The following is a 22,725-nucleotide window of genomic DNA, read 5'->3' as shown; positions in this document are numbered from 1 at the left end:
ATTTAACTTTTTAAACTACTCAACTATTTAACTGTTCAGCCATTTCAACTGTCAGTTGTTATCAACTATGACTCCTGCCAACTGTTTCCAAAGAAAAGTTGGTTTGGCATTTTATGTTAATATACAGTATGTTTACATTTTCATGCACTGGTAATTTCCTTGAATTTACATTTTCTAGTTCTGACTGCAATTTTTGATGCATGTAGGCATTGGTACTACCATATCCACTTTTGATTTTGAAACTATATCCCCTCTCATCACAGATTGTCTTGACTTTTGGGGTCTGATGGAAACATTAGTGAATGTGTTCCAAACTAGCATCTCCTTGAAAGGAGATCTAGGTGGTCATATAGGCTACTTTATATACAAGTGTTCAGCCTTTGGTCATCCAGTCCATGTGTGAAAGCACTAGAAACAGTCGCATACTTCAAAGCATCCTTTAAATCAATATGGTCAAGTCAGACATTGACACTTTGAATAAGAGATGGTCAACATTCCAAAATAAAAAGTTCAGAGGGGACAGATTTAGCCTGAGGGACACCTAGTGGCATAGCAGTGCAGACTGAAACTTGCAATGGAACCCAACTGGCAAAAAAGGACAAGCTAGTCATGTAGATTTATGTAATTTTTATTTAAAATGCAGATATTTGCATAACATTTCAGTATGCATCAATGACCTTTATTGGCCCCAAGAGCGCCTCCGATTCCCACGGTCCATCTGTGCAAAGAAGAAAGATTGTACATGAATGTTAAACCACACAGTGTCAAAATTTAACAGGACCAAAAGCTATACCTGCAGCCCCTTCTGTTCCACACGTAGAGTCACAGCAGACACACATCTCATCCATGCCATCAGAACAAGTCCATCTGAAAAGGATCAGTTAGCAGACACACACCTCTAGGATTAGTCAACTATGCCCCCAGTTTTTTTTATCAATTCTCACTACAGAATTGGGTCAAGTATTAAGCTGTAATGCTTTTCCTGGGTCTGACAGACAGATGGAGGTAGATGTAGACTAGGCATTCACTGAAAGTCATTTTAGCAAGTTACTCATACAGTTAGACAAATGTGGTTCTCGTAGCCGATTCAGCCAAACTGGGGAAAAAAATAAAATAAATCTTAGCCTTTTACTTACTGCCGGTCATTAGAGAAGGAACAAGCCTTGTGGTTGGACATTGTTGATGCTGTGGTTGCCACCAGCTGGCAGGCAATATAGATCTGGAAGGGAGAACGAATATTACCATTGTGCCAAGGATAGATTAGTGACTCCCAAGAGCAGCATTTCCCTTGCTTACATTGTCTCCGTCTCCTGGTGCAAATCTAAAGGCCTCCAGCTCAAACCGCAGCTTGTCATCCTGAGCCCTGGGCAGGAAGCGAGACCTGGAGCCGGTCAGCTTGGCATCAACGAGACACCTGCAGGAAAGGGAAGACGGACATTAGCAAAACCTTCACCATGGTTGAAGTAGCCTGTAAGCCATCTTGCTAACAACTACTTTTCAAACACCAGCAGCATGGATGCTGAAAAAAGCCAATTTCTACCGACTAATTTATTAAACTGCATTAGTCCATATGAATCAAAGTGCTTCCCTCACCCATGGTTCTCAATGAAGGAATATTTGGGTAATGCGTTCATATCAGGGACTGCAGTAGCCACACAGGAGTGGACAAACACACGCAACGGCACATGGTTGTACTGGATCACTGAGGCTTCTATATGCATGGTGTCTCCCAGGTAGTAGGTGTTGGGGGCCCGCACAAACTTCCAGTCATCTGAAAACGATAAAGCCAGAGTGGATTTACTCCCCCTTCACTGTACTCAACACTAGGTTTGTCCAAAAAGTAGCATTGAAAATCTGCTATTAAGCTTGCTTCTCGAGTGCAGTCATGTAAATGCAGGATCCCACAAACCTGTCATGAGTCTCAAGGAGAAGGTCAGGCCCTCCTCAGCAACTTTAGTGGCAGCATAAGGGACCCAAGTTGGTCTGAGGGCATCACTGCTCACATTATGCACCCTAACATGTGAAAAGCATGAGACTTTAAGGCCCCCCATTTTGCATGGCATCAATACCTGGCCAAACCAGCATGCAACTACTGGCACTGCCAAAAAGGGCAATTATTACCTTGAGTAACGGCATTTTATGTCAACTGTAGCACTGTTTGGTCTTACAATAGGAGATGCACCGAGGGCTTGGGGTGCATACACAAGGGTGAAAGTATACACCAGTTCATCCTCAATCATCTATGAATGAAAGTTTAGTCATTTAGATATAAATGTTGTTAGATTTGTGCATTACATCAGCCAACACAAACTGCGACATTAAAAACACTACACAAGTCAAGTTGGCTTAGCATTTTAGACACAAGTTACCTGGAGCCTGCTTCCACATCGGTGCAATTCAGAGTCAAACACTAGAACCCGAGATGAGATATCATCCGAAGTCATGAAACAGTCACCAAGACGGACATCACCTGGTTCAATCAGCTGTCCAGTGCCAAAGAAGTCCTGGTTCACTTCCACCAGTATGTTATTCTCGCCGCACCTCACAGCCACAGAGTTGGCTGGGAGTGGTACAACCGGCACCTCGGGACTCGTGGGTTCCTCTGGCATCCATGGGTACTTCCATGACGGCTGCTTTTTGGGCTCTTGCAGTGTTTGCTTGGACTGAGAGAGAGCAGGCTCTTGGGCAGGCTTACCGACAGGTTCCTGAGCAGAGTTCCGAAGTCTCTGTGACCAGGAGCTACCAAAAGAATCCCCAGTGTGGCCCTCTCCTAGTGGTTTATATACAGATGACCAGTCAGAAATACCTGAACGGTCCTCCTCCTCATGATAAAGCCAAGGCAGTTGTTTAGCTTCAACCTGGAGACTGATCACATACAGTACCATAGCAAAAACAAATGGCGCGCTGAACCCCATTGTAAAGATGTGTGCCATTCTTCCCAAAGGCAACCTGATCAGCAGAGCTATCTGTTTAGACCCGCATTTTATGAGGCTTAAAACTGCATAGATCCCACCCCAGTCATTACTGGTGTAATTATCAGCAACACCTGTTGACACTCACATGCCAGTTATCACAATGGTGAGGTCAGGTGTGCATCATGATTAGGAGAGAAATGGTGCATTAATGGCACCTGCCTGGGAATGACAAGGACCGCCCCCGTGATTACTTTGTTTTTCCCACAGCGAGTGTTCATGTGCTTTGCCGTCGGAATGTGTGACAAACACGGATGCCATTGCTATGGTACTGTATGTGATCAGTCTCCAGGTTGAAGCGAATCTACTGCCTTGGCTTTATCATGAGGAGGAGGACCGTTCAGGTATTTCTGACCGGTCATCTGTATATAAACCACTAGGGGAGGGCCACACTGGGGATTCTTTTGGTAGCTCCTGGTCACAGAGACTTTGGAACTCTGCTCAGGAACCTGTTGGTAAAGTGTTCCGCAAGCCTGCCCAAGAGCCTGCTCTCTCTCAGTCCAAGCAAACACTGCAAGAGCCCAAAAAGCAGCCATCATGGAAGTACCCATGGATGCCATAGGAACCCACGAGTCCCGAGGTGCCGGTTGTACCGGTCCCAGCCAACTCTGTGGCTGTGAGGTGCGGCGAGAATAACATACTGGTGGAAGTGAACCAGGACTTCTTTGGCACTGGACAGCTGATTGAACCAGGTGATATCCGTCTTGGTGACTGTTTCATGACTTCGGATGATATCTCAATCAGGACGATGCAAGATCAGGATCCAGGCTTTATTCTTTTCAATGAGGGGCCAGTGGCCCTCAAGGGAGAGAAGTACATGTTTGTTTCACCCCATCATGGATTTCACCAGATTCTCAGTATTCTCTGACTTCTCTGACTACACAGGAACAGTCTACCAAATTTAAGTTACACACAAAGAGAAGGAGTGACCTACTAGTATGAATATGCAAGGTAAAGGTGTGGTGTGTGGGGGATGTGGCCTTTTGGCCAGCTTCTATTGTCTTTTAATTAAGGCCTAGTCCACACGTACCAAACCGATCTTTTTTTCCTCCGTCTTCCCTGGAACCGTATCAAGAATCTTTGCATCCAAACGGATCCATCTCAACACGACTCAACACGTTACTTCATACCCAGGCCTATAGGTGGCACTGTTTCTTTACAGAAATTAACCAAAACTTGCACTTTACAAACAGACAGAATAGGCTACGACGAAATGGCTAGTGGAAGGAAACCAGAATTGTTTGTGTGGACTGATGGTGAACTGTCAACTGTAGTCAACTGTAAAACTAATAAACTTTATTTTACGGTTTGTGAAGGGTGCAGTCCAGTCCTTTAAAGTCAGTCAAAGTCAAAGAGCTTTATTGTCAATTTCTTCACATGTTCCAGACATACAAAGAGATCGAAATTACGTTTCTCACTATCCCACGGTGAAGACAAGACATATTTTACCAATTTAAGTCCACAGACAAACATAACATTCAAGTAAACAAAAAAGTAAGTAAATAAGAGGGCACATATAATAATGAAAAAAATAAGAGCAGCAAAATTTGGTTGAAATTGTGCATAGACAGTCAATAAAATACTAGTGCAAAGTCAGGCCAATAAAAGGCTTGTGTAGTTCTGTTTGACCGAAGTAAGAAAGAAAGTGACATAGTGGTGCAAGTTATGTAAGAGCAGCAGATGTGTTGTGTTTTCAGGACAACAACAACAAGTTGTAAAGTGTACAAGTGTGCAAGTGTGCAAGTGGAGTAGTGCACGCGGCCATTGTGGGTCCAATGTCCAGGATGTTATGTAGCTGAGGGTGGAGGGGGGAGAGGAGGGAGAGAGTTCAGCATCCTTACAGCTTGGTGTATGAAGCTGTTGGTGAGTCTGGTAGTGCGGGAGCGCAGGCTTCTGTACCTCTTCCCAGAGGGCAGTAGATCGAACAGTATCGAACAGTGCTTTATTTGGCTAACGCAGGTAGGCCTACTAATCACCTTTACTTTCTTTGGTTGTAGGATAGTCCGTGATTCACATTAGTTTTGGCTATCACCGCAATTAGGCTACTAAACGCAAGGCTTACCCAAGCTCTAGGCTATTCTGTCGCCACATTTATAATAATGCTATAAAACCTTCGTTAGTAACAGTCAATACCTTTCCCTGCATCAAATCACGCTTTCACATTCAGTGTGCTACCATCGGCTTAACGTGAGTTCTAAGCGTCTTTGTAGGCCTATGCTTATGTAGTGGAATACTGCATAGTAGCCTAGTCAAGCAGGCAACCTTGATTAGGGGGAGGGACGAGCTGATTGCTTGTTAGACTGAGGCTATTTAAGTCAGCCTGGTTCCTCCACTTGCAGGACATTTTCCCTCTATGGCATGCTAGCGCAAACGCTTTCACAGAGGTGAATGGCGGTAGGTAGCCTAATACTCTCTTCCATGTTCTGTGAATATAGATCGCTCTTCGTAAAGTAATCTTTCCCTTCATACAGGTCCCACTCGGTGTGCATCTACTGGCATTAGAGATCACTGAATTCGCTATGACTCCCTGGCGGCCTCCCCATTTCCGCATTCGGTATGGGTAGATATTGACGGCGCAGGTAATATCTGCTTCATAAGGATTGCAGTGATTTAGTGTTGCCTAATTGTAATGTTGAACTGCCTTGCCCCATGTCAAGCTTATCTGGGTGCCTCTGTGTTTTAGGGGTGCCATCAGCTGGTTGCTGTTTTGCCCGGGTGTAATTGTGTGTAATTGTTTGCTTTTGTCTGCGTTGGATTCCTCCCTCGTGAGGCGGTGATTGTAACCAAACTGTAGCGCATGTATGTATGTATGTACTGTTTGTGAGCGGGTCAACTGGTAGCGTAGTCTCTTTTTAAATGTGTAGATACTGTTTCCTAGTTTGTGATGCTAAGGCCTCCTGGCGTGGCGCGCTGTCTGGTGGTGGGGGTGTTCTTGTAGCTAGCCCTCCTCTTCACTGTGTGTGTGCATTAGTGTGTAGTTGCACCTTACTCTTTGATCTCCACATTTTCTAGACTTGCAGTGTAGCGCATGGCGTGATCGTACCCACGAAACACCTGAGTGATCGCATGTGTTGCGAGGTTCCCTAGTGGTGAGTAGTTGACACTCCACCCTTTTCCTCACAGGCAGCGCTGCTTCTCCTGGAGCCTTGGCTAAATCCCTGGCTGGAAGACTGCTAGTTCTGTTGTAGCTGTAGCTATTTTATGTGTCGGTTGCACTGATCTGCTTTAATAATAAATTATTATATCAATGATTTATTCCCACAGCTGCTTCCAGACTACTTTTATTCCAAATTAATAAATGGTAGAACGAATAATTTCCGCCTCTGGTCTGCTTGTTCCTCCTTTTTTTTATGTAACTGAAATGGTATGGTTTGAGTTTATATAAACACCCGTGTCATTCCGTTACATTCATATCTGATTTCACTCGACTGTGAATGCATGTATGTTGTAAGACATGTAAAATAAATGAATGACACTGGCACTACGCACAAATTAATGTAGCCTAAACTTACACCGCACTTTCCTAATAACTTAAGTTCTCTTGCGTCACTGACAGTAGCTAGAATGCATAAAAAACACCGGGAAAAACAGTGTTCAGTCCACCAAGTCATAAGCTATCGGCGCTGCGCAGCACCATTTGTGATCTTTATCTTACGGAGTGTAATTGTAGGCAATGTGATGTATGAAAACTAGTATTGTTAGGCAATACTATGCAAGTCCAGGGCAGCTGAGGTGTGGTGATGACATCATCGATACGCGAGCAGGATGTGCGGTTTCGCTGTCTAAACGAATTCAAACGGGCTACGGTTTCAGATTTTTCCACTCTGGGACCAGGTTTCAGAAAAGTGCGGTTTCGGGCAGTGCGTTTACAGGATTCGTTTGGACGCTCGGCCAAGACGAAGCAAAACCTCTGTGTTTAACCTAAAAAGCGTCTCCGTGTGGACAGGCCCTAAAACTACCCCCTTTCCTGGGAAGTCCTTCAGAGGCCTGGACACATGCTGTTCTACAAACATTAACATTTCACACCTCGTGATGGGCAAAAGGCCTCTAGACAAGCTTTCATTAAATTCAAGGATAAACAAAGGATGCTTGCATACAGACCAAAGACACACACAGGGTACACATGGGTACAAAAATCACAGATGACCATAAGAAGTACGCAGTATGTACATTTACAGAAATGAGGCTGATTCACAACACTTTCAATACTCAGCTATGCTATTAAGGACAGACGCATAGACACAAAAATACCCACAGTGTAGTTCCCTGCCATTAGGAAATGTTATGCAAAGGGAAGCATTTGATAATGGGTAGGAGAGCACTGTGGAGTGTTAAAATGTCTTCATAGCTGCAGGCCAGGGACGAAATCCTGATCTGCCTACCTCATCAGTATCCAGACGAAGCACAGAGAAGGCAGCAGAGACAGTTTGGGAATGGTCGTTTGATGAAGTCCTGCTGCATATCTGCTGCATATGTATGGGGAAAGCTGAGATAAGAAGATTCCTCATTCAAAAAATTAGAAATGTTCTCAAATTATTTGAGCAGAGTGCTGCAACACCATGTAGTGTGGTAAAATAACTGTTTATGTATTGTTACTCTTTTTGTAAAAGCACAGTGCATGGAGTTACTGCGTCTGAGTTGATCGTGAATACAGTTTGGCAGAATGGTGCACTACAGTGTTCTAAGCGATTCTGTGTGGGTGTCAAAGGCTGCTCTATTGTAGCCTATAAAAATGTTATCATTACTTAGCAGGCTACCAAACTTTTATCAGTGTGCTCCATCATGAACATTATGTTTTTGCCCTCTCTATTCAGGTGTGAACTGGAGATTAACAAGCCATGTGAGATAAGAGGGAATTGGCCGATCACAAACCAGACTCTGGAGCTCCTCCTGGTGGGACAAGACACGGCCTCATGGGTGCTCCGTTTTGAGCTGCCACTGCTCCTGTCTGAGGCTCTGACATCTTAGTTTACCAACAACACATAGCGGTTTTCCCATCTGTCTTTTTGTCTATCCTCCCTCCCTTCCTTCCTCCCTCCCTCCAGTCTTAGGTCTGCCGACTAATTCATTTTGTGCAGGAACGATAGGAGGATGGAGGAATCGGAGAGACCATCCTCCTATCGTTCCTTCACAAAATTAATTAGAAGGAGGGGCCAAGACTGGAGGGAGGGAGGACAGACAAAAAGACAGATGAGAAAACCCCATAACATCCTCCTCTACCATCAGAAAGCATCAGCTTTGGCACTGTTTGGGTCACTCATTCTGTTAGTAGGGGTATTCATGCCGTGGCTTAGTGACACCACTGGAGAGACAAGAAAACGTGGTAACACTTTACTTGTCAGTATCGACATATAAGAGTGACATGACACTGTCATGAACATATGGCACTGTCATGACACAACCCTAGCCCTAACCCTAATCCTAACCCCAACCTCTAACTCTAATCCTAACCCCAACCTCTAACTCTAATCCTAACCCTAACCTTAACCCAAACCCTAACCCTAAGCCTTGCCTAACTCTAGTGCCTTCCATGCAGCACTGCCTGGAAGACGACGTTGGGGGCAACACAAAGTATCGTTTGGCGGCATTGTTCATCACGTCACTGGATGCAGGCTACCTTGCTGCTAGGGTAAAATTACGTTGTGACACCTCTAATCCTTCTTTTTGATTCCTCTCATTGAAATGGGCCTGTCTGTGGGCCATTAGTATGCTACTTAAGCTGGAGCTATCTGTTATGCTTCACAATGACACTTGATTTATTGCCACTAATGAGCCCCTATTATTTCCATGTGCAAAATGAATGTCTGATTGGGAAAGTCTGGTGTTCATCATTGAAATGTTATGCTGTCAAAAAGCATCCGTTCATAGACAAGGCAAAGAAGCCAGAATGGTGGGTCTTAGATTTCATGCAGCATCACCATCTAATGTGTACAGGTCTAATCAATGCCAATATCTTGAACCTATACATGTACTTTTTCGTATTATGTTGTCAAATTTCCTGAATTTGCACCATATTAAGCATAGTTAATCAAAGTTCAAGTCAAATAATCAGTTAAAAATATGTCACAATGAACCTTGATTTATTGTGACTAATGAGCCCCTTTTATTTCCATGCCAAAGAGGAGAGGGATTGGGAAGCTGTGGTAGCATCATGTCCTAAACTTTACTTCACATTTTCTCAAACATAACACTCTAAAAATATATTAATTACTTTTATGTTTCAACACCCTTCAAATATAAATAAAGTGCACCAACATGAGTTGTTCCTAAAATAACACATTTTGTTTATGTATGTGAGGATGCTTAAAATGTGAGCACTAAAAATACTGTATAAGGAGAAAACAAATCTTCCAATCATAATAGATTATGCTTTTCAGAAATAATTTTTTCTAATTATTCATATTACGACGTCACCTCTTTTTTTATATATTACATCTCCTGTGTTTACAGTAAATGTTCTGTTTTATTTGCATTAACGCTCGTCGACTGCAGGCACAGATTAAGCAGGTGGCAGCACCATGCTTCTGTTGCATTTCCAGGACCATGTCGTGTTTATCTGTTTTGGCCCTGTCCCAGGGCAGAGGCGATGAGATGCGCCTGGCTTGTGCTTATCCGATCATTTATTCCTTTTCATTGTATCCTCTTTATGACCGCAATAAAGCAGACAAAGCCAAATTCTGTGACCACGGCCATCATTTATATAAGCACAACAGAACACAGATGATTTAAACACCATCTCGTAACATACACTGAAGCCTAAACAAGGAGAGCACAGTAAGCTTTTGAGCACCACAAACAGTCTTTAAAATCAAAGCAGAATACAATATGTAAAGCTTAATATACGCTTGTATTTTAGTTAGTTGCTAAGATTCTATCATAGCTACTAGAACTACAAGTCCCTGCAATTCAGCGGGATAGGGTTCTGATCAGTGTTTTCTGATAAGTGCAAATATGACAGAGAAGGAACTGGGACTTTGGCCCCTGGCCTTATGGCTCTGTATTGAGTGCCTCTGAACCTGTGTCATTCCCTTTCCTACAACAGTATAATCACAGAGGCCATAGTGAAAAGTATATGCAAACAGCAAGCAAATCCTCCCAGAATAAGGGGGATTATCTTTTTAACTAACTGTTAAAGTTAACTAACTTGGTTAACTAACTTGAAGACTGCTTGGAGTTTAATGTCATCTTAACTAAACTGGAGCAGATGACTGGGTTTTTCAGTAAACCTGAATGTGTGTCTTAAACGAGCCCATTATCTAGGCTTCATACTTCCTTGATATAACATGTTATAATTATAATATATAATATTATTGCCCTGTACCTTTGCTCCTCTACTCTACTTGTGTACTAGTTGTTCCCTCTCCTGACATTCACTTCAACTCTGCAACACTTTGACATTTCTTGCCACACTTTGGAACACTGGTTACCGCTTTTTTAGGCCGCCACATTTCATACCTCATAAATGCTCCAGAACTGCACAGAGGCTTCCATGGCTTTGAATTTCTTTTTGCTAGACTAGCAGAAATCCAGAACGGACAATATGTCACTGATGACGTACAGAAATAATTGCAGGGGTGGGGGGTGGGGGTTGCACTCACGTCCCGTTCCATGCTCAGAATGCAATGTCAGAGTTTCCCTCAGGCTTACACACACACACACACACACACACTGGCGCAGCCAGAAATGTACGTCCTGGGTCACGTGATGTCCTCTCTCCTGAGATGGAACCAAGTCTGGCGAGTGGGGGTCACAGGTGGTGCAACAGATTTGGATCAGTGCAGCAGAACGGACATAAATCTGTTGGTGTCAGCCGAGACGAGACAACCCACTGCTCTCTGTAGTCCTCCACAGCAACTCAAGCCCCATTAGGCATAGATGCACTCACTCACCAATGGCCCGTGACTTGTCTTCATGCTTTTCCTGACCATTTGTCTGCCTCCTGATTTTATTTCCAACAATATTTGGGAAGACAGGGTGAGACTGTTTTTAGTTGTAACACGTCGACCCAACCAGGCATGGCTTTTTCCAATCTGATGGTTCTGCTGGAGGGAGGAGGGACACTGAAGATTTCTATCAGGAGGGATTTTCTATCTCAGACCCAGACAATGGTTTGGCCTTATATCTAAATGAAAAACTGATCCCAGAACAGTCTGGTGGTGTCTGGTCCAGGGAAGATTGTCTCTGGAAAATGAACATCATAACAGAGGATTATGTCTTGCAACCAATCGCCGATGCGTGAATGTGTAATAGGCGTTCAAGAACAAAAGAAAACATGATGGAGCGTGTGTGTGTGTGTGTGTGTGTGTGTGTGTGTGTGTGTGTGTGTGAGTGAGTGTGTGTGTGTGTGTGTATGGGGGGGAGGGGCATTGCTGAGTGCATTCAAAGTGGTAGAATAAACTTTTCTAATAAAATGTTTCTATTAAAATGTTAATTCTTTCATAAGATACAGAGCATGAAATATCTTCCTCTGAGTTGATCATACTGTAAGTAGGCCCACAGTTTGGCAGAGGGGAGCACTACAGTGTTCTTGTGAGCAGGTCTGTGTGGGTGTGAAAAAGCGCTCCATTGTGCTGAGTGGAGCCTGACACATAGATTGGGGGGAAGAACAGAGTGGGTGTGCAACTGTGTCTGTGATGTCTCCATAGAGAGCACATACTGTACATCGGAGCTTCACTGCTGTCACACCTCACAAGGGTGCATTTCATACGGTGTCCCTGCACTTCAAGGAGTGGTTATCCCACCGCAGGAACACCATATAGCCAAAGTCTTGGTCAAACTAATATTTTTATGCGTACCACAACCTCTAATATTGTTAGACTGACCAAAACCATAATGGAGATTGGCCAGTTCAGCAGTAGATTTTTGGAGCGAAATGAATCGAAAGTTACTTTCAGGGAACGTTTTCGGTTACACTTTACTTGACAGTATTGACATAAGAGTGACATGACACTGTCATGAATGTGTCATAATCAAGTCATAAACGTGTATGACAACGCTTCTGTTATTAAGTGACATTCAATTTTTGTTATAACAAGTTAGGATTAGGGTTAGGGTTAGATTTAGGGTTAGGTTAGGGGAACATGATATTTGGTGGAGTGGGTGACTGTGAGTGCACTGGCCGATTGGATCCAACCACACCAACAAGGAGGGGAATAAGGGTAGGGAAAAGTCAACTGTCTATAAATAAAATAATAAATGTATAAAAATATTTAATTAAGAAATAATGTATACTAGAAAAGGGGAAGAAAGAAAGAAGAAAATTAAATAAATAAATAATGAATGAAGGGTTAAGATGAGGGGTTGGGTTTAGGCCAAGGGGCTGGTTAGGATAAGGGGTGGGGGGCTGGAGTCGGCCTTGGGGGTTGAGGTTAGCCTGAGGGTGGGGGCAATGGTTAGCCTTAGGTTGGGGTTAGGCTAAGGGGTTGGGGTTAGGGTTAGGGTTAGAGTTAGGGTTAGGTGCCTTGAAGTCAACGGTTGCAGCGCTGCCTTGAAGTCGACAGTGGGGGCTTAAAACACCATCGAGCATGCCAAACATCTACAGAACAAATAAAAGTTCATGTAACTTGCATTTTCATGATGGCACCTGATTGAAAAGTGAACAGTATTTATTTTATGTGCTGTGTTGGATATGAGTGACAGTCATCATTATTTGTATGATTTCAGTTAATTTATCTTAACAGGTTTATCTTTGGTGAGTATTTTTTTTCTTTTGCACTAAATTCAACAAAGGTCAGAAAGTGATGAGAAGATGAGAAGGTTGATATTTTGAGAAATACCTTATGTTCATGTTCAAACAAATTATTGAGAAAAAAAAACAAGATAAAGGAATTGTGAACCACTACAATGTGAATGCCACTAAGTCACGGTTATTTCATAGCTTTCTATTTAGGCCAGTAGATGGCAGTCAAATCCTACTCATAAAAACAAAAACAAAAAATTCTTCACTCACTGCCTCTCCACAGCAGCGCTGAGTGATTAACACAGACTCCATGAGGACTTAAAATTACAGGCTATGACAGGTGTCCTGGAATTTGGAGCACATGTCAAGCTTTCGAGAATATTTAAATGTCTTAGCCCTTGTCTCAAAGTCATTAGGGAAGCAGGGGGCTCATTTTCATGTTCTACCTTTCCAGCCCAAAATCTGATTCGGTGGGAAGAACAGCACTTGAATACTAAATAAAACAATGTAGGTCCCGATTAATGATTTGCCATTAAATTGATTTGATGCCCAGAGAAGGCATATTCACCTTTCCCTCTGCCCCTGCTCTACTGGAGGACACTAAATATTAATTATTCAGCGTCAATTAGCAGGATGTCAATAGTAATTGCCACTAGTGCTGTTGGACTTTGACATCAGAGGGGCCTGCTTGTAAGATGCCCATGCCTACACCTGAAACATGTTAATGCGCTCTGTTGAGAAGAATCCAGATTTTTTTTTTCATAGAGGCTACCAAATGTAAATCTTTTTAAAATAAACATCAAGAAGATATATAAGCTGATGACTGCAGTTTGTTGTAGAGATTATTAGTGGGCACCTTCTATGTGTACAGTAAAACATCAGGAACTCACAGTGAATATTGATTTCAAGCCCATTATATCTTCTTGTTAATAAATATATAGATACTTTACTTAATTAGTCAGTAAATTCTACTATACATACTATACTTTACTAGTGAAAACCACATATGCATCTCCTGAATGCAAAGCAAAACACACAAACTTAAACAAGAGGCCCCTTTCCCTTTATTTTACAAATTAAAGCCTGCACATAAGACAGACTTCTTACATTTGCCGTATCTACATCATGTACCCTTAAACTGAAGTAAAAAATACCAAATTAGCCACATGCTTAAAGAACAGCATTACAGTCCTTTGAGAGGTTACTTGTTTACAAATACTTTGTTTCCAGAACAGAATCCCTAAATTGAAATAAGAATAAGGGACATATGTTCTTGTCTAAAGTTTGACATGCAGTGCATGGGTCTGGTTTGCAGTAGCTTGCCTGATTTCAGCCCGGTGGGCTTTTGTACGGTTTCCATACCAGGACAGCAGAGTGCTGCTGTTTGGCCTCATGAGGGAGCCAACGTCTGTTCTATAAAGCAAGCCTGTTACAGGATATGTCTTGTCTTTGCTCATCCTTGCTTAAACAAAAGCAGTTCTGAGTTGGTTTTCTGATGTTCTTCAGATAGAATTCCTGTTGGAGTCTTTTGTTTGGCACAAAGTCAAGGAAGTTTGAGGAACACTGAATGTTTGACAGTAACCAAATGTATTTGTTGTGGAAAAATGTCATGCTCTTGTGTGCCATCTCAGGCCTGTCATTGTACACAGCTTTCCCTGCTCATGACAAAGTTCTCTTTCACAGTTAAATATAATAAATAAGGCTTCGACGCCATGATGTTGTAGCTTCCCGATCCTTCTCCCTCTTTGCCCTTTGTTTTGTTTCTTATCCGTCTTCAGGTGCGCCCCCTCCACCGAGGTGCTCAGCAGCACCTGTGCCTCTGAGCACCCCTACGGTTCTCACAATCCCTCACTGATGAGCCTCATTCATCCCCATTAACAGCACAGCACAGTTGCCTGGCTCGGCGTCGGCTCTCTCAGGCTAAGTGAGTGTTATTTAACATCAGCCCGCAAAGCTGGGTGTTTCAACCCTGCAGCACACCTCTGCCAAAGGTAGTACCTTGTCTCCATGAGTCATTCCCAGTGCCTCAGGAATGGATATTTCTCAGCTGGCAACAGTAATCTGTACAGCATATGGATATCTGCTTGAATAATGACCATTCGTTGTATGACTATGTTGGCTGGTGTAACTACATATAGGTCTTTGATGAAAAAGGAGCACTTACTGGAGGTATTTTCCAGAACTGGAAAGAGCACGTCCCTGCCAGGATGTAAGGCAGATGATCTACAAGACACGTGCTTTGCATGTACCAATTTTCATAAGGCGGTAACTTGTGCAGTTTATAAGCTATATTTATCATCACTGACTATCCATCTCTGTCTCACTCTCTAACTCTTGTCCTAAAAATATTACCTCATTCTTTACACTTTGTCATTCCACCATGGAGAGCACCATCATCTCCTGTGGGTTACCATATCAATCTTCAGATGAACTGCTCTGCCAAACCAATAGACTGCTTGCTCTCTCCCTCTCCCACTCTCTGGTCCATCTCTCATTCTCTCACCACAGAAAGAAGAAAAAAAAATGACCTTAAGACATCCCAAGTGGACAGGTTTATACACTAGAGCTAGATTGTGGTGTCAAACAGGACAGCCAAGTCTTGCAGGGTTTTATCTATATTTTTTAGATAATTCAAATTCCAAATTGTATTTTTATATATTTTTTCTTCATATTTTTAGTTATATTTTTTAACGAACACTACTGAACACATGGGACACGACCAAGAGATTTCAAAAGGCTGACAACTACATCTCATAGTAAGTGATGTAAATTCACTGGTGAAGTTGCATGGCTGGGACATCTTGGCAATTCGCGAAAAAGCAGATTTATTTTGGAAACTTCTCATTAGTCCCTACATGCAAATGAACTATTCTGAGCTTTTTGGCACATTTGATTGATGCATTTTGGTTCATACCAGTCAAACAGTAAGGCAGTAATTCTATATTAATGATAAAACTATGAGATGAAGATAACATATGCAAGTACTGGTTTCAGCTTTGTCAACCAAGTGAATTACAGCTAGTGATGAAAATTGAAAATTTCCATATAGATTTGTTGCCTATGTGAAATTTTGTTTTGAGTCTTTTCAGGCATGTACAGTATTTAGTGATTTCAATTGGTGGATGTGAAAGACTGTGTAAAAGATGCAACACTGCAATGACACAATTGAGGCATCCTTTGATGCAGTCATTTTTAATCAAAGTGAGCAGTTGATGTAAAGACAACCCGAGGGAGACCATGTGAGCTTAGAATGTGATGCGGTCCTCTCATATGTTGGCAATTAAAATATGTCTTTATTTTTTTCTTGCAGCACATTTTTTTTTAATATCAAAAGTGTATGTGTACTTTAAAAAAAAAAAGCAGTTTTAGAAAAGGTGTGGATGAGGCAGCCAGCTGGTTTCCCCTCTCCAGACTGTCAAAGTCTCCACGCTTCAAACGGCCCTCTCTCCGGCTTTCCATTTTCTCTGAGTATGATTATGATGATTAAATTACAGTGGGCTGTGCTGGAGAATCTGGGCTTGGGATTGTGAGGAGATGTGGCCCTTCATTATTTTTTTATTGTAATATTCCATTTCCTCCCGTCAACCAAGGAGATGTTTCCAATTAGTGCCAGTGTGCGCTCTATATGCTGTGCACACCCTGCACAATATGTGTAGTTGAATAAACATGTAAATATATTTCATGAAATATTGACCGGGCATCGTGGACTCTCTGTTGAGTTTGTAAAAACAAAATGTGTCATTAGATGTTCTGCACAATACATTTGGTATACAACACTGGTGATGATGGAACAATTATGTTAATCGTGGTAGCCACTCTCTCAGATTAGGATGAATGATTTGTCACAGTTCAGTTCACAGTTAAGCTTTCTTAATTTGAAAACTATATTTTGAAAGGTATGCCTTCACCTATGTTCCAGTCATACATTTAATCTTTCCTTAAAAATGATTCACAAATAATTTGTGACAATACCAAGTGCTGAGTCCACAGAGACTGATGATCATGGACTTTAGTTCCGTGAATGGACCAGCAGAAACAATTACATTTATTTCCACTGTGTCTTCAGTTCACTTACTCTCACATCTGACAATCTAACATAGCCCATGATGCCATCTTATTTTTTCAGAGTTTTCAAAGCCTTACTGATGGCCGACCGTGTTGTAAAGAAAACACTGCGTGCATCAGAGGAAATCTGTCCTGCTGAAAGAGACAGACGGCGCTTCAGAAGTGGAGTGCAGAACAACGTGAGAGGAAGAATGAGTGCGAGCACCACTTGAGAGATGGCTGAGCTCATTCATGTCTGGATGAGGAGGCAGACTTGTAGTAGTAGAGGGTTGGGGGAAGGAGGGAAGCGGGGGGGGGGGGGGGGGGGCAAGGAAAAGAGGTTGGAGGAGAGGAAACAGGGAGAGGGAGACCCGTGTGTCATTCAGCCCCGTCTCCTTTCGTTTGGCTTGGCGCCTTCGTCACCAGTGGCGTCCAACAACAACAGGCCCCAGCGATCGCTTTCTCTCCATACATGCAGCGAGAGAGCAGAGGAGGGTGGGGGTGAGGGGGTGGGGGGGGGGGGGGGGGGGGGCTGGGATCAGGACGTAGACCTCTGTGGAGAGCAATGGAACAAGGGAGAGGGGGATCGGCGGGGATAGGGAGAGATACAGACAGAGAGAGAGTGAGGGAGAAAAAGAGAGAGAGAGGAAGAGAGAGAGAAAGAGAGAGAGCGGTATGGAGGGAAGGAGGGAGGGATGGAGGCCCCTTTATACTACGAGGGCCTTGGAGCCTGAAGATGCAGCATGCAGAGCCGCGTCCAACCTCGAGTACTGGATTAAGTTCCCCTCAGTTTCACACAAACCCCACATCTCTTTGGCTGGGCTCCCCCAAAGCCTTGCCTCCCCTGACATGGTCACCCCCCAAGCCAAAGCGGATTTACAAACCACCAGCTGGGTATGGAACATCTCATTACAGACCTGAGGGGAAAAGCTGCCTTGTGGCCCCTTACCAACCAATTCCATGGACTGGCACGTCTACGACCACTGTGTGCTTGAGTGTGTATGTACAGTATGTGTGTGTTTATTGTGTGTTTATGTGTGTGTCTACATGCCAGTATGTTTGTGTTCATTTAGGTTGGAGCCAGGGATTCATGAGGCCAGCTTGCATGCATATATGTTTGGCATTGTACTTTAGTCCTGCCACTGGTGGTTTGCTCAGCTCCCTCGTCATTGAAAAATGTGGTGAATTAAGTTGTCATCGACAGTAGCTGAATATAGAAGGACTTGTCATATTCGGCCCAGTAGTTCCAGCATGGGGCTTAGTCCTCACTTTTGCTTCTGTGCTGTAGCGTCCTGATCTAGGATAAACGAAAAGGATAAAGCATATTTAGTCCCTGTGGCTTGTCCCAGAGCTCTGACTCAGGTTACGTCAGGAGACAGGAAGACAGAAGGCTTCCCTGTTCAGTGATCTTACCATTTTTTTTCTGAAGGAACGGGTTAAATGCTAGAGGAATCAAGTATGTGTGTGTGTATATATATTGCATTGATTACAAGAGTGAAGTAGTAGTGCTGAAGTATAGCTATTCCCCACACAAATGTACATACAACTTCTGTTTGAAAAACACTGGAACAATCCAGGATGTGTGTGAGTGCTTTGTGTGAGAGTGTGCGATATGTGATTTAACTGATATGTCATGATGATGATGTATGAAAAGTGTGAATATATTAGGAATGACTGAAAATGAGCCCTTCATATCTATAAGAAGCTGGACCTTTATATCTATAGGAAACTGGATGTTATGCCACCATGACGGTCACAGTGGCTTCTCCTATATACTTGGCAAGGGAGAGGTATTCACTTGGTTGCAATCTGCAGCTTCACTGTAAAATGCCACTAAATCCTACATATTGTACTGTTAAATGAAGGAGAAAAATATACAATTTGATAGAACATCCAACATACAGGCCAACATCACCAACACATTTAAATTGGTTGAGGCATTTGACAAGACTTACTTGTCATGCAGGATCAATTGATGTTAAACACTGTGTTGGCAGTGTTTTTAATAAATTTGATGGTTGGTGTACAAATATAGAGGTAATAGAATAATTTATACATGCCTAATTATGCTTTGACATGTACAGACCAAAAAGCATTTAATTTGGATAATTCACAAAAAGACAGTTTTACAGAGCACCCCATAGGCAACTACATTGTTTTACATTTGAGAGTGAGGAACATGAGAGTGGCTACTTGACTCGTTTGGCAGGGTTACGTGTGTCCATGACATGCCTTCTCTTAGGGCAAAAGCAAGCCTAGCCATTAAGAGTTTATTTGGACAGCTGTGTCGTACTGCATTGCCTGCACCATTAGGAGCTCAGGTGGCTGTGTTGAGCTCCAGCCCAAACACCTTCACTCAATTCCTGGCTCGAATCCCGCTGTAGGGCGGCCTGACTTGGTTGAATTAATACATGTTCCAGTTAGCAGGTTTGAAAACAAATGAAGGGACCATTCTCTATGTTTTTTTTTCTCTCTTTTGAGTTCTTGCAGCCTGTGTATATCTTTAGTTTAATGTTAATATCCTCATGTCAAATGTTATATGGGCTAACAAATTGCTTTAGACACCATAGGTCAGTTCACAGCTAAACAGAAATACCTAATAAATTAAGGTCCCTTGTAACTTAATTTGTTTAGACAACCCTTTTTAGCCTACCCCTCTGCAGCAAATGTTAACATTTACTGAAAATGCAGTTGTTCATCACCAACATAACTTAATCAAAGTTGTGTTCTAACCACAACTGACTTTTTAAAAAAGGAATTGTTTTATTGTTGTCTGTTGGTGAAATCGCCTGTCAAGTTCATCAAGGGGTGGGACTTCAACAGAGCAAACATACATGCTCTGAAGAATATGGAACTGTTCCAGCTGAGAATCTCTCCACCTCTTGGAATTCTAGAGCGTCCAAAAATACAAAAAGACTGGTCCACTTATGAAACATTATAGCCATTTTAAGGTAGGCTCTCCTTTTGTCACGTGTTGTGTATTTGCCTATTCGCTAGATTTTGTTTATCTGTGTGCTAATCACCTTAGCTACTAAGTAAATGCAGTTAGCATAGCATTTTGCGCAAAGTTGACCAAGCTTACCATTTTCTCAACAGTTACAGTATGTTGTGTCTGGACTGACTAGGCTACTCTGTTAATATTGACAATAGTTTCTTGTAGAATTGAGTGGGATAAACTCTTTGTCACTTTAATAAGAGAAGCTCTTACACTCCATAGTCTGCCGTTGTGCTAGCCTGTCGCTGCCCTCTGTACCATGAAAATGTCTGATGGTCTACCTTTGTGAAAAACATTCCAGTGAGTGAAGTAATTAGGCCTAACTTATGGTGCTAGTAAAGTAGCATGTTATCTTTAAAACACGTATGGAATGTTTCACACTTTACCTGCAGTGATCGAAAGCTACATTTAGTTTATAGTGTTAGTGCTAGTCTCTTGTTGCGAAGTAGGCCTAGCCTAAATTTGTTATAGCCTAGCCTACTTTGCATTCTATACATTCCAAAGACCTTGGAAAAAAGAAAATAATTTAACTTATGTGATAGGCTACTTGTTATTACCAATATTCAGTATATTACAGAACTATTATTACTGATATATAATATTATACTTTAAATAGTTTTCCATAAAGATCTAGAGTAGGTTTATCAATAGAATGTGTTCCATCACGTAACACAGTGGTTCTCAAACTTTTTGTCATTCCACACTTTGGAGTTTTCAAGCCCCACCTGATTACGCATTTTGGTTCCACTTTACATTTCCCTTCTCCGTCTGCTGGATCAAGATGCTATTTTAATTCATGTGTTGGTCTGTTTAAGACACTTATGTTTGCGTGTGGCTGTTTTGTTTTGAATCTATAATCTTCTTTATCAAAAAATAAAGGCATTATTAAAGAGGCACAAAAAACAAATTCCCTCCTGTTCCCTGTGCCCCACCTGTCATATCTCTATTCACCACTAGTAGGGCCCGCCCCACACTTTGAGAACCACTGATGTAACAGAAAAAATGCTGTAAGCCTGGTATTCTTTATTATTAGGCATACCACTAAATTCCTGAGAATTCTCTAGGCCTTCAAGCACAGTGCAACTCACCTAAGCTAATGGAGGACCCCATGGGACACCTTTTTCATGTGGCTATTATAGCTTGAGTATTATACATTTTTATTTACAATGAAATTCTAAAAAAGTGTTCAATTTCAATTTATTCAATTTATTGTGCTTATAGAGCGCCAACACATTACACATGTATCATGGCGCTTTACAGAGTGTAGACAATCAGAGACACTTGTTCATGAAGACACTTGAGCTGTTCCTCTAGTTCTGGTATGAAGCCAGGTTGAGAAGTTTCTTCCAAGATGGCGGCCTACCTCTCAATATTTCATGTCTCATTCCACACACTATATCTGATAGCTTTATCACTGCAGTGAGGTCAGGTGCTGACACTAGCATACGAGGGGCTTATATTGCTCTAAACAACATCTATCAAAGACTCTATAAACCCGCTCCAGTGCATGCACCGTACTAGGACTGGCCTTGCACTAAAAAATGCTCATCTATCTTGGAATTTGGCATCCAAAAAAGCACTTTTTGACTGAGGTGCAGACTGAGTATCTTGAAAGGAAATAATCACTCTTTATGAGTGTACAGAGAAGCTCCACCAATCATAATTTTGTTGTCGAGAGGTGTTTGGTGAGTGATGCTTTGACGTTGAAGTGCTGTAGGAAAAAACGCAATAAAAAAAATAAAATAGGGATGTTAATTGCAGAAAAGGGAGAGTAATTGGTTAAATATACAGGGAAGAAAAAAATGTACATTGTAATACACCACCATTACAGCTGATTAACTTGACTATATGATCCAAACGTAATACAACAAGCTCCTTTTTAAGGCATGTAAGCCAAAGAAAAAGAAAGCATGGCCTTGTATCTCTGTTGAAGTTTTTGGCAATCAAAGCATTGGCAATAAATCAAAGTGTGTTTGGGCATTTTCTAAAGACACTGTCTGGCTTAAATAATTTACGCCAGTGTGAAGACTCTGTATAACTAGTCATTGTCCTCAATGATGATTCAGGTTTTTGCACATTCCCCAGATAATTATGGCCATTTAAACAGTTGTAAGTGAGATGGAACAACCCTAAACCATCCATCATTTTAAAAGAAAGGAAGAGTTGGGATGTCTCCTAAACGGAATGTCCATGTGGGATTGCACCCAAACCAAACATCTAAAAAGTTAGTGTTATGTGTTACCACCAAAGTCCTTTTAGGCAAGTCCCTCCACTCGGCGGCCATATAGCAACACTTTTTGGGCACTCATTGGGCATCCTAATCAGCAGAAATGCAAGGCTTCACGACACCAATCTTGCTCCAGCGGCGGGCGAGTTCACAACACATGATTGGCAAGATGTCTTCACAACACACCATATGATTGGCTCAATGTATTCACATCACACCACATGATTGGCTCAATATATTATATATATATATATATATAATATACATATCAACGTTTTGCCAAGAAAGGGGTGGGATATGTGTAGACAACGGCTATATTGGCGTTACAGACTAGCCCCATGCATTTCTATGGAGGATTTTGTGAGAGAAAGTGTTCTCATTCAGTCAAAGTGTAGCATCCAAATATATCAGACACTGCATAGAAGGTGTTCTATTCAGGAAATGGTGAGAGATCTTAGAATATCTCAGACAATGTTAATGGCATTTAATATGAGGACTGGATTCACCATGATATTCTCTTAGGCCTTCAGGCCTAACTGTAGGTGGTGGTATTCCCCCTGCTTACAGTAGGTGGATTCCATTCAGTTTCAGTTCTAAAACAGGCCAAACATACTAGTTAAGAAAGAATTTTAAAAATCAGAAGATACTTTAAAATTATTTTAGTGAAATGCCACTCTTCATTAGATATATTTTTTGCCATTGCCTACTTCAAGGCCTAATTTTGTTGTCAATATCTCTTTGGTGGCTTTTTTGGAAGGGAACAGAAGGGCACTGCTTGCTGAAAACCATGCTTGTACAAGTCTTAAGT

The 22,725-nt window shown here is 42.1% G+C and overlaps 1 protein-coding gene and 1 long non-coding RNA gene across 4 annotated transcripts; one reads left to right on the top strand and one right to left on the bottom strand.

Annotated features, from left to right (window-relative positions):
- Positions 1–612: 612 nt before the first annotated feature.
- Positions 613–2,994, bottom strand: LOC121682234 (zona pellucida sperm-binding protein 3-like). Of its 2 annotated transcripts, none has more exons than XM_042062293.1 (8): positions 2,370–2,994; positions 2,122–2,240; positions 1,910–2,013; positions 1,594–1,771; positions 1,297–1,414; positions 1,140–1,219; positions 794–867; positions 613–718 (listed from the first exon to the last, which is right to left on the bottom strand). In XM_042062293.1, the coding sequence occupies exons 1-8, from the start codon at positions 2,931–2,933 to the stop codon at positions 660–662; spliced, it is 1,296 nt and encodes a 431-aa protein (XP_041918227.1). In that variant the 5' UTR covers positions 2,934–2,994; the 3' UTR covers positions 613–659. The 2 variants fall into 2 exon arrangements, with proteins under 2 accessions (XP_041918227.1, XP_041918226.1); XM_042062292.1 differs by having other exon boundaries at positions 1,137–1,219; positions 2,370–2,992.
- A 2,206-nt stretch (positions 2,995–5,200) lies between these two features.
- On the top strand, positions 5,201–22,353 carry LOC121682237. Of its 2 annotated transcripts, XR_006022478.1 has the most exons (3): positions 5,201–5,551; positions 5,985–6,061; positions 22,343–22,353. It is a non-coding gene; the product is annotated as an uncharacterized LOC121682237 (long non-coding RNA). The 2 variants fall into 2 exon arrangements; XR_006022477.1 differs by lacking the exon at positions 22,343–22,353 and having other exon boundaries at positions 5,985–6,283.
- Positions 22,354–22,725: the final 372 nt, after the last annotated feature.

This window comes from Alosa sapidissima, chromosome 14 (genome assembly GCF_018492685.1).
Source record: "Alosa sapidissima isolate fAloSap1 chromosome 14, fAloSap1.pri, whole genome shotgun sequence".
Classification (NCBI taxonomy): domain Eukaryota; kingdom Metazoa; phylum Chordata; class Actinopteri; order Clupeiformes; family Clupeidae; genus Alosa; species Alosa sapidissima.
This window is presented reverse-complemented; position numbering and strand designations above follow the sequence as displayed.